Source organism: Zosterops lateralis (genome assembly GCF_965231275.1).
Source record: "Zosterops lateralis genome assembly, chromosome: 18".
NCBI classification, from domain to species: domain Eukaryota; kingdom Metazoa; phylum Chordata; class Aves; order Passeriformes; family Zosteropidae; genus Zosterops; species Zosterops lateralis.
The window spans coordinates 11243072-11254732 of NC_139778.1; the positions used below are offsets into that span (position 1 = coordinate 11243072).

General features: G+C 60.9%; 2 protein-coding genes across 2 annotated transcripts; both read left to right on the plus strand.

Moving 5' to 3' along the window:
• Nucleotides 1-550: 550 nt before the first annotated feature.
• RPL38 (ribosomal protein L38) lies at nt 551-2530 on the plus strand. The gene is made up of 5 exons (XM_083874804.1): nt 551-598; nt 786-817; nt 1493-1553; nt 2156-2278; nt 2439-2530. Exons 2-5 carry the CDS (start codon nt 815-817, stop codon nt 2462-2464), a joined length of 213 nt encoding a protein of 70 aa, XP_083730930.1. The 5' UTR covers nt 551-598; nt 786-814; the 3' UTR covers nt 2465-2530.
• A 756-nt stretch (nt 2531-3286) lies between these two features.
• On the plus strand, nt 3287-10465 carry TTYH2 (tweety family member 2; the record flags this gene model as incomplete). The annotated part of the gene is made up of 14 exons (XM_083874457.1): nt 3287-3415; nt 4077-4249; nt 5681-5792; nt 6073-6293; nt 6374-6469; nt 6546-6618; nt 6770-6839; nt 6979-7034; nt 7136-7228; nt 7307-7399; nt 7475-7617; nt 7715-7900; nt 7988-8066; nt 9375-10465. 14 exons carry the CDS (start codon nt 3287-3289, stop codon nt 9450-9452), a joined length of 1602 nt encoding a protein of 533 aa, XP_083730583.1. The 3' UTR covers nt 9453-10465.
• Nucleotides 10466-11661: the final 1196 nt, after the last annotated feature.

Here is an 11661-nt window from a genome sequence, read left to right on the forward strand (position 1 = left end):
GCAGATGCGGATTTTACCCCAATAATTGGGCTTGGGGTGATACTGGGAGATATTGGGGGGATTGTGACCCCCAAAAACCCATTTATGGCTTGGCAGGATGGGCACAGTGACAGATGGGGGTTCCTGCCCCTCGCCACCCATCCCCAAGGATTCTGCCCGGGGATTTGGGGTGGTTTGTGTGGCTTTGGGGTTTTCAGCGGGATTGAAGCTCTCTCTTGTGGCAGAACAAGTCCATTACAGCCCTAACCCGGGTTATGGAGCTCCAGCATCTCCCAGGGGCTCCCTGGAGCAGGGAGGGCTGAGATGGAATCTTAGATGAATCATCCCCACAAGAGAATCTGAGGCTCAGGAAAATACAAGTAGTTCCTGCTGTCCATTCCTGGCCGTGCCTGGCTGGCTGTGAAAGGCTGGAAGTGCCCAAAATTCCCCCGGCGGCGTCTCCGGCTCGCACTGCGAACTGAGCACTCGCCAACTCATCGCATCTCCCGCCGCCGCCACCGCGATCGGGAGATTTTTGTCCTCCGCCCGCGCCGTAGGAAATAAAGCCCCGGATGCGGAAGCGCCGCGGCCATTTCCGGTTTCTGCGCAGCGGCTGCGGGTGAGCGATGGCGGCCCGGGGCAAGGGAGGCCCGGCGGGATCCGCCGCCATCCGCGGCCTCGCGGCGCCGGGCGGGCCCGGGGCGGGCCGAGGGGAGGAGGGGGCGGGGGGGGGACGCGATGGCGGCCGGGGGGGCGCGATGGGCGAGGGGATGAGCTGACACCATCTTGGCTCGTTTGTGCCGTAGGTTGGAGCGACTGGAGCCCGGCTGGAACCATGGTGAGAACCGGGGGGCTGTGAGGGGTCCCTGGGGTGAGGGAGGGGCAGTTTGGGGGTCCTGGGGCTGAGGGAGAGGAGGCTTTGCGGGTCCCTAGAGGGGTGAGGGAGGGGTGGTTTGGAGGGTCCCTTAAGGTGAAGGAGGGGAGGCTTTGAGAGTTCCTTAAGGTGAGGGAGGGGCGGTTTTGGGGGTCCCTTAAGGTGAGGGAGGGGAGGCTTTGGGGGTCCTTGGAGGGGTGAGGGAGGGGAGGCTTTGAGGGTCCCTGGGGGTGAGGGAAGGGTGGTTTTGGGGTTCCTGGGGATGAGGGAGGGGAGGGCGGGGGTCTCTGGAGGTGAGGGAGGGGAGGGTTTGAAGGTCCGTGAGGGAGAGGCGGTTTTGGGGTTCGTGGAGGTGAAAGAGAGGCAGTTTTGGGGGTCCCTGGGGTGAGGGAGGGGTGGCTTTGGGGGTCCCTGGGGTTGAGGGGAGGGGAGGCTTTAGAGGTCTCTGTTTTGCCGAGTTCTGGGTGTGGTGCAGAACAAGGGGTCGGTGAGCAGGGGAGTCCTGGAGGATCCAGAGCTTTGGGCACATCCCTGGCAGTGCTCCAGACCTGGAAGATGTTCCCTGCCCATGGAACGGGGTGAACTTTGGGGTTCCTTTCCAAGCTGAACCATCCCAGGAGTTTGTGTTTGGCTTTGCAGCCTCGCAAGATTGAGGAGATCAAGGATTTCCTGCTGACAGCACGGCGGAAGGATGCCAAGTGTGAGTGGGGCTTCCTGGGCAGGAGGGGAGGGGGGAAACTTCAGCAGATGTCACTGAGGAGCTCCTTGGCTCGGGAATGCCAAGGGATTGGGGTGACCTGGTGTGGATGAGTGATCAAAGTCACTCCTGTGGGCACAGGGACTGGTGGGGGTCAGGAGTGGGATTGATGTTCCCATTTCCTGAGGGATCCTGTTCCCAGCTGTGCATTCCTGGGGTGTTTGTCCAAAGCCCAGGTGCAGCTCACTGGAAATAATTCCCAAATATCCCCCCTTGCTCTGTGGGATGCTGGAGTTCTGTCACAACGGGTGATTCATCACCCTCAACGGCAGATTTCTGTTGACACCACAGAGTGAGGATAATTGAGACAAAGCACTGCCTTGTCTCAGTGTTCAACAACACGGGAAGAGTTTTCCCTTTTCTCCTGCTTGTTTGGATCAAGCTGTCACTGGGTCCCTCAGGGATGTTTTGGTGTGGGGAGCTGAGTCCTCAGGGAGCTTTTTCCTCCCCTTCCTCACTCTGGATCGAGCTGGAAGGGAAAGGGAGCGGATTTGGTGTCCCAGGGGTGACACTGGGGTGTCCCTGCTGTCCCCTCCACCCCACAGCTGTCAAGATCAAGAAGAACAAGGACAATGTGAAGTTCAAGGTGCGCTGCAGCCGGTACCTCTACACCTTGGTCATCACTGACAAGGAAAAGGCTGAGAAGCTGAAGCAGTCTCTGCCCCCAGGTATCCTGGGAATCTCCTGTGGGATGCTTGGGATTGAGGGGGGCTCTGAGATCCCATTCCTTGTGAGCCCTGCAGAGTTCCCACTGAGCTGGGGGGCTCCAGGCAGCCCTTCCCTGCCTGAGCCCCCCTCACTCCATGTCCTCTCTCTTCTCCTCCCCAGGTCTGGCCGTGAAGGAGCTGAAATGAGCCAGGATCAGCTGGTACCTGCTGGATTGTCTTTGTTTGTTAAAATAAATAAAAAACCGTTCTCGATGTCGCGTTTGGTGTTTCACAACTCGCTATTCCTGGCCCTGGAGCCACTTGGGGGGGCTCTCAGAGCCGCTCTGGGGGTCCTGGGGATGGTGTTACTCCTGGCAGAGGAGCCCAGGGGAGCCAGTTCTGGTATTGTGGGCACCAGACATGGAGCTGCCACTTTGCTCGTGGGTGGCCTTGGGGTGACAGCTGGGGACAGGACCTGTGAGACTTGGGGTCACAGCTGGGGTCGGGACCTGAGGTGACAGCTGGGGACAGGACCTGCGGGACCTGGTGTGACAACTGGGGTCGGGACTTGGGGTGACAGCTGGGGTGACAGCTGGGGTCAGGACCTGTGGTACCTGAGGTGACAGCTGGGGACACGACCTGCGGGACCTGGGGCTGGCACACCAGTCTGTCCTTTGCGCGGTGTCCCCGATATCAGGGCCTGGTGGCCGCGGTGCCCCCCAGCAGCAGGCTCGGGGTGCGGTGTCCCGGTGCCGGGGGTGTCACCGGGCTCTGTCCGCGCGGGCACCGCTGTCGCTCGGCAGAACCGGCGCGGCCACCGGGGGCGGTACCGATGGGTGGATCCCGGGGGGCGGTCCCGGTGGGTGGGCCCCGGGGGGGGCGGTACAGATGGGTGTGTCCCGGGGGGCGGTACCGATGGGTGGGTCCCGGGGCGGGCCCGGGGCGGGCGGGCAGAGCCCGCGGCGTGGCGGCCCCGCCGCCCCCCGCCCGCCCGCCCGGCCGGCAGCGCGGCCCGGACCCCGGCCCGCCATGGGGCCCGCCCGCGCCGATTACCTGGCGCCCTGGTGGGCGGCCTGGCTGCACGGGCTCCCGCACCGCGGCCCCGACCTGCAGCCCGTGCCCAGCGCCTTCCGCCCGCAGGACCCGGACTACCAGCAGGTACCGCCCCGCGCCCCCCCGGGCTCTCCCCGCGCTGGGTCCCGCTCGCCCCGTGTCCCCCCGAGCCGCTCCCTCCCCCGGCGGCGCCCGGAGCCGGCTCTGATCGCACAAAGCGCCTTTCATCGCCCGGCCCCCCCTTCCCCGGGCCGGCCGGCACCGGCACCCCCGGCCCCGCCGCTCCCCTCCCGGTATCTCCGCTCCCATCCCGGTATCTCCGCTCCCCTCCCGGTATCTCCGCTCCCCTCCCGGTATCGCCGCTCCCCTCCCGGTATCTCCGCTCCCCTCCCGGCCCCGCCGCTCCCCTCCCGGTATCTCCGCTCCCCTCCCGGTATCGCCGCTCCCATCCCGGTATCGCCGCTCCCTTTGGTGCTCCCGGACCCGCCGCGGCATCCCCGGGCACGGCCCGCCCTGACCCCTAAACGGGGAAACAGCGCCGGGTCCCGGAGCTCCAACATCCCGGCAAAAGGCGGCTGCACTCCCGGCTTGGGAGGCTTGGGGACCCTGCTGGGAATGGGGACAGGGATGGGGATGGGGATGGGGACGGGGACACTTCCTCTTCCCCACGTGACAGTCCCGTGGGGCGCCGCATCCCGGGCGCATCGGCGGGTCACGGGCACGGCCGCTGACTGTCCCCTCTCTCTCTCTCTCTCTCTCCTCCCAGTCGCTGCTTTTCCTGGGTTTAGTGGCCGCCCTGTGCCTCGGCCTCAACCTCCTCTTCCTCGCCGTGTACCTGATCTGCCTGTGCTGCTGCAAGAGGGACCGGGACGCCGAGAGCAAGCGGCCGCACTCGTGTTGTGTCACCTGGATGGCCGTGACCGCCGGGCTCATCTGCTGGTGAGGACGGGGACAGGGACAGCCATCCCCTCTGTCACCAAGAGGACTCTGCTCTCCAGCCACGAGTCGCTTTAATTAGATCTGTGCAATTAAATGTGCTCCTCCATCCCTGCACATCCTCCCGCGCAGCTGCCGGGGCAGCCCCAGGGACCAGCCCTGTCCCCATCCCCGCCAGGGCTGTGCCTTTCCCGGCTAATCCCGGGCAGGGAGCGTGGCCGGGCTGTTAATCCCAGCCCGGAGCAGATGGCGGGTGGCAGCGTGACCCAGCTGGCAGGTCCCTTGTGCCCGGCCTTAATTGCAAACACAACAATTAGACAAGGGGACGCTTTTTCACCCGGCGCTGCACTGGGGAGGGTTTACAAGCCCACCTCGGTTTGGGGTGGTCATGGCTGGGAGGACCCCCCCAGGGCAGCCATCTTGAGTGTCCCCCAGCATTGCTGGCCTGGGGAGGGACAGGATGGGCCCTTTGGCTGCCTGGCCACGACCCTCTCTCCAGACAAAGGGGCTGCTCTGCCGGGGCGGAGCGAGATGGCTGCCTGTGAGCAGGGAGACAGGGAGACAGACAGGGGAACGGCACTGATGAGCTCAGCCAGCTGCCCCCGGCCCCCCCACCACGGCAGGGACCCACTCTGCACCTCCAGGGGACTTTGAACCCCCCCAGCAGCCTGTTGGTGGCCGTCCAAGGGCTGATGGTGGCCATCAGCAGACCAGTGTCTGGTGGTTGTCCATATGGGCACGTGCCCAGCCAGGACACGGCTGTGGTCAGCTCTGTCCTTGGAGCCAGCCCTGAGCTCCATCCCAGCCCTGAGCTCCATCCCAGCTCTGAGCTCCATCCCAGCCCTGAGCTCCATCCCAGCTCTGAGCTCCATCCCAGCCCTGAGCTCCATCCCAGCCCTGAGCTCCATCCCAGCCCTGAGCTCCATCCCAGCCCTGAGCTCCATCCCAGCCCTGAGCTCCATCCCAGCTCTGAGCTCCATCCCAGCTCCCTGGGGAGCTCACAACAGGGTCTGGAGCCCCTTCAGCTCCCAGCCAAAGGTTTCATCAGGAGCCACGGCGCTTCCAGAGGATTCCCCTAATCTGCTTGGCCCTGCCCCTCCGCCCTCAATCTCTCAGGGTTTGGCAGGAGGAGCTTCCAGCTCACCGTGCCCACGGAGCAGCTCTGGCTGTCCCCAGGCCCCTGTCACCAGCAGGAGCAGGTTCCCATCATGGTGCTGTCCCTGTCCCACTCTTTGTCTCTGCCCTGCTGTTGGGGGGCTGTCCCACAAAAGCAGGCTGCTCCGGGGAGTGTCCCCTGTCCAGCCAGTGTCACAGTGTCCCTCCCTGTTGCTTTTTATCTTCTGTTTCTGCCAGAGTTGGGATTAAAGTCTAAAATTCTCAGTGATCAGGGTTCCAACACCTCCCCTCTCATCAGAGTGCCCTCTGTCCCCACAGTGCAGCTGTTGGGATCGGCTTCTACGGGAACAGCGAGACCAACGACGGGGTTTTCCAGCTGCTCTATGCCCTGGACCACGCCAACCAGACCCTCACTGGCATCGACTCCCTGGTAGGGAGGGTCCACAGCACCCCAGGGTGCTTCAATCCCCTGCTCTGGGTTTGGTCAAAGCACCAGGGAGGGATGTCCAGCCAAGCCCTCGGGGTGGCTGTGCTGTGCCCAGCGCGGGAGGGTGACGTCACCCCACAGAATGGGACCTTTGTGGCCCAGCCAGGGCCGGGTCAGGGCTGTTCTGAAGGCACAGAAGGGTTGGGGTGGAGCTGCTCTCCTGGAGAAAGAGCACTGCAGGGATGTGGCACATCCAGGCTGGTGTGTGCTGACCATCCCACAGGTGGCCAGCACCACGCTGCAGATGCAGGGAGCGCTGGAGCAGCACCTGGCACGGCTCAACGAGCTCCTGGCCTCGCGGGGGGATTACGTGCAGACCCTCAAGTTCACCCAGCAGCTGGCTGGCAGCATCATCCTGCAGCTCCAGGGTCTGCCAGCCTGGCGGGGCGTCAGCGCCGACCTCACTCTGCTGTCAGGACAGGTCGCCTATGTCGAGTATTACCGGTGAGCTCCAGAGGTCAGGGGCGTGTCCAGGCGGGGCTGGGGAGGTGGATGGGTGTGACAGAGCCTTCCTCTGCACCCAGGTGGTTGGCTTACCTGCTCTTCTTCATCCTCGTCCTCACCGTCTGCCTGCTGGCCTGCCTGGGGCTGGCCAAGCACTCCCGCTGCCTCCTGGTCATGTAGGTACCCTGGGGATGGCTTTGGGGGGCTCTCAGGGACCCCCAGCCATGCTCCCCACTGGTGCTCTCCCCGCAGGATGCTGTGCTGTGGGCTGCTCATGCTGGTGCTCAGCTGGGCCTCCATGGCCGTGGACACGGCGGCCGCGGTGGTGAGTGGGGCAGGAGGGGAGGGAAGGGCTGGTCGGAGCTGTGCTGAGCACTGTGGGCACTAGTGATGTCCCTTGTGGGCACCAGTGACGTCCCTTGTGGGCATCAGTGACGTCCCTTGTGGGCATCAGTGACGTCCCCCTGTCCCCACAGGGCACCAGTGACTTCTGTGTGGCCCCAGACAAGTTCATCATGAACCAGACAGATGATGAGATCAGTGCAGGTGAGAGCTGGCTGTGAGGTGGAGCAGGGCAGGGACCCCAAAACTCACCTGGAGGTCCCCACTGCTGCCACTGTTGTCCCCCACCCCAGTCTCCCTGTGCCCCAGGTTGCTCCTGCTGATGTTCCCATTCTCTCTGCAGAAGTGGTTCATTATTACCTGTACTGTGACCAGAGCCTGAGCAGCCCCTTCCAGCAGGTACAGCAGGGGTGGGCACTGCCCTTAGTGCTGCCTGGGACTCTGGGGGGGTCCTGGGGCTTGGGGAGGGGTCTGTGACTGTTCCCCACTCCCCCTTGCAGGCTCTTACCGTGTTCCAGCGCTCGCTGACCACCATGCAGATCCAGATCCAGGGGCTCATCCAGTATGCACTGCCCCTCTTCCCAACAGCTGAGGTACTGGAGAGGAGAGCAGGGGATCCCCATCCCTCCTTCTGCTCCCCAGAGCTCCCTGACCCTTCCCTTTCCCCACAGAAAGACCTGCTGGGGGTCCAGCATCTCCTCAACTCCTCAGAGACCAGCCTGCACCAGCTGACAGCCCTGCTGGACTGCCGGGGGCTGCACAAGGTGAGATGGGGGCTGACTGGGGACCAGCCTTGGCATCCCCCTGCAGTGCCACCAGCCCTGCCTGTGTCCCTCCAGGATTACCTGGACGGCCTCATCGGGATCTGCTACGACGGCGTGGAGGGGCTGCTCTACCTGGGGCTCTTCTCCCTGCTGGCGGCCGCCGCCTTCTCCACGGTGATCTGCGCGGCCCCCCGCGCCTGGAGGCAGCTGGCTGCGAGGTGGGTGCGCCCAGAGACCCCTGGCCCAGCCCACACGGCCACATACACCTCTCTCTGGTCACCTTTGGGGCGCAGTGCCAGCTCCTTGTCCCCACAGGGACCGTGACTACGATGACATGGACGAAGAGGACCCGTTCAACCCGCAGGCGCGGCGCATCGCCACGCACCGCCCGCCCCGGGGGCAGCTGCGCAGCTTCTGCAGCTACAGCAGCAGCCTGGGCAGCCAGAGCAGCCTCCACCCCCCGGCACAGACCGTGTCCAACGCCCCCGTCTCCGAGTACATGTGAGATAACCCCCCCTGAGTCCCTGCAGTGGGGAGGGAGCAGTGCTGGGGACAGGCGGTGACACGGGTCTTGCTGTGCCCCCCCAGGAACCAGGCCGTGCTCTTTGGAGGGAACCCCCGCTATGAGAACGTGCCCCTCATTGGGAGAGGATCTCCTCCCCCCACGGTACGATGGGAGAATGAGGACAAACCCTTGTGACAGCCCTGGAGGGTCACTTTGGGTCCCAGCCACTCTGGGTCACCCAGAGCCACTCACCGGGGTGGCACGGGGACAAATCTGTGCCCTGGCAGAGGACGTGGCTCTCCCTGCCTGGCTCTAACCCAATTCCTGGCCACCCATGGGGAGGGGGATCACCAAAATAACCCTCCCCTCCCTCCCTTCCCTGTGTTTCCTCTCCATCCTGGCTCTCAGAGGACGCTCCTCGCAGTCTCTCCCTTCACGTTCCCATTTCCCTGCTCGTTAATCCTGGCCTGTCTGGTATTGCTGCTTTATTTTTTATTCCTTGTCTTTTTTTTTTTCTTCTTTTTTTTTTTTTTTCTTTTTTCTTTTTTTGTTTTGGTTTTTTTTTGTGATTTCTTTTAATTTTTTGCATCCATTATTTTGGAGCTAAGTTACCCATCAAGAGTAAGTTCAGCCACTTCCTTCTCCTGGGGGTCTCCCTTCTCCTCACCCTTCCACCCCCTCCCTCCATCCCCTTTTCCTGCTTGGCTTTTGGGATGCAGAGAGCTCAGGGATGGGGGGACAAAGGGGCCACATTTTGTGCCCAGCCACATTCCAGGAGGATTTTCAGCTCCTGCATGTTGGGATGCTGGTCCTTATCTCCATCCCTGGAGCAGTGAAACCCCTCCCAGTCAGGGTATGGCTCCAGGAGTGCTGCCATGGCAGGAAAACTGTGTCCCTCTCCTCCAGGGATGATTTTTTTCCATCAAGTGGAAGCTTAGATCCCATCTCACAGACCTGGCAGCTGGCAGAGCCTCCTCCTGGGCGGGGGGGACACACGAGTGGGGGGGATTAATTGGAACACTCCTCCCAGCCCTGAATAGTCTAATTTATCCAGGATTCAGATCCCTGAGGAAAGACTTTCCGAGTCCAGAATAACAAACTCGGAATAATCTTCCTTAATGCCTGGCTGGGGTGATCCTCCCTGCTGTGAAATCCTGGAGGAATGTGATCCTGGGGTGGAGTGGGGGCTGGAGGCTTGGGCTGGCTGGTATCTCACCATGGGCAGATTTGGGATGGATTTTCTGGCTGGGCTGAAGCTGGGAAGGTGGAGGATGAACCTGGGAAGGGTCTTGGCTTGGGAGGAGATGAGAGTCCCCTTGGCTTGGTCAGAGTGGCCAAGAGCAGGGTCTGACCCTTCCCGTGCCATCCTGGCAGATAAATTTGGGGTTAATCCACACGGGAACAATCCGTGGGGCTGTGAAGGGGCTGGGTGGGGTGTTTTGGGGCGCTGACCCCCCTGTGCCCCCCCAGTACTCCCCCAGCATGAGGGCCACGTACCTGGCGGTCACCGATGAGCACGTCCGGCACCGCGGCGACTTCTCAGCCTGAGAGGGGACCCCCCTGGGGAAACCAAAGACCCTGCAGAGAGAACACGCGGTAGGAGACACAACTGGGGGCTGGAGCCCCTCTCCAGCACCTCCGTCCCCTCGGCAGCCCCCCCTGGACCCAAATCCTGCTGCCTTACGGGGCTCCTGGGAGCACAGAGGGCTCTGTGGTGTCTTCTCCTGTCCCTGCGCCAGTTTGGGAATGTTCTGGAGCACAAATTCCCCGGCCACGCTGCCTCTGGGTGAGGGCAGGGGCTCCTGTAGCAATGCAGCACCAACCACTAGTGATCCCAACCCCTTCCTGCCCCCCAGCCTGAGGAATTCGGGATGTTTTGGTCTTGTTGGTTTTCCTTTGCTTTGCCCCCCGGGATTTGGGAGCTGTCGGAGGTTCTTGCTTTGTTCCAGAGAGGGGAACTGCAGTGGGGCAGGGGTTGTAGTGGGTTTTTGGGGTGGGTTTAGGCTCTTTTTGGCTCCCCAGGGCAGGTGTGGGCTGGGGCAGGTTCCCCTCCTCCTGCAGCCCTGGAGTGGTCACAAATCCCCTGGGAGAGGGACAGGAACCACTGGGGCATCCCTGGGAAGGGACAACAAGGACCTGCCACCCTGGGAGGCTCATCCAGGGTTTCCAGGGTGAGGAGCTGGGAGAGCACTATGAGAACTTGGCACTCGGATCCCCAGGAAATCCCCAGGAACAGACCCCCTGCCCCATCCCAAAGGGTGCAGACAGGGGGATGTGGGTGGGATGTGCCCCCACCCATGGCCAGGACATCCCCCTGACTCCCCATCTCCCTATTCCCCATGACTAGCATCCCTCCCCTTTGGGTAAAATCCCGATTTTTTTGTTATTTTTTTAAATTCTTTCGGCTTTTAACGTTTCCATGTAACGGTACCGGTAGAAGAGCTGTTGTAACAACCGCATGTGAACTAACTGAAGGGCTCTGGCTGGGAGCTGGAGTCCGGCTGGATTTGTATGTGCCCTTTTTTTTGGGGAGGTGGGGGGGAAGATAATAAATACTTGGACTAAATTAATCTCTCCTGTACGAGTTTTTTTTTGGGGGTGGGGAGAAATAATCAGAGTTTGGGACTGATTTATTAAAGAATTATGGATATTGATCTAATACAAATATCCAACTATGACGGACAAAGACTCTCTAACAGTTTAAAGTTAGAAAGTGTTTGTTTATTACAACACCAGAGATCGCTCCCAAATACACAAATACCACAATCCACAGATGATCACAGGGTCTTTTATGTACCGGAATATTGAATACCCAAAACACAAATGCACATTCATAGCTCTGGTACATCCCATTCCCCGTTTCATATGGTAATTAGCCCAAAAAGCCAATAAGCATGAGTGATTTGTTCTTTAAAATGGGTCGGTGGTCTTTTTTATAGGGTGGGGTCCCAAAATGATGAAGTAAGATGGGTCTTCCTCCCTTGACTTTTTAACCTTTAGTGTTCGTGACAGCTAAATCCTGTTTTTTTCCAGGACTGTTTGATTTATGATTGTATTGTATTCCTGGGGTCTATTGATTATTCAGGATGCAAAAGCCTAGTTTGACAGGTTCCATGATTTATCAGTTCCTTCCCTGATTTATCAGTTCCTTCAGTCTGGCTCCTGTTAACAAAAGGGAAGTCCTGGCTACATTATCTCAGCACTATCTATTTTGACTACAGTCTCTAATTCTTCTCAATCAACGCCTCAGGACATCCATGGATTGACCTTCCCAACATGGCGGCGGCCACGTGACCGTCACGGGGAGGGCGGAGTCACGTGATTATGTGACCTTTGTCACGTGATTGAGCCGAGCCGTTGCCTGGCAACGGCGACGCGTCCCCGGGCAGGCCCCGCCGGGAGCGGGACGGGACCAGGCCCCACCGGGGTCTCTTTGTCACCCCGGGCATTTCATCACTCCATCCCTGAGGTTCAGCTTTGTTTGGGGGCTCCCTGAGGCTCCCGCTGCCTTTTGAGGCCCTCTCAGGGTCCTCCCTCCACATTTGGAGTTTGCCGAGGTTCCCCTTCTCTTTGGGATCTTCTAGGACTTCCTGAGGTTCTTGTTTCCTGTTGGGAATTCTCAAGGGTCACGCTGTCTTCTGGGGCTCCCCACTACCTTTTGGGGTCCTCCATCCAAGATCCTATTCCATTTTTGAGGCTCTCTGAGGTTCTCAGTCTCTTTCAGTCTCCTCCCTCTCCAGGGTCTCTATTCAATTTG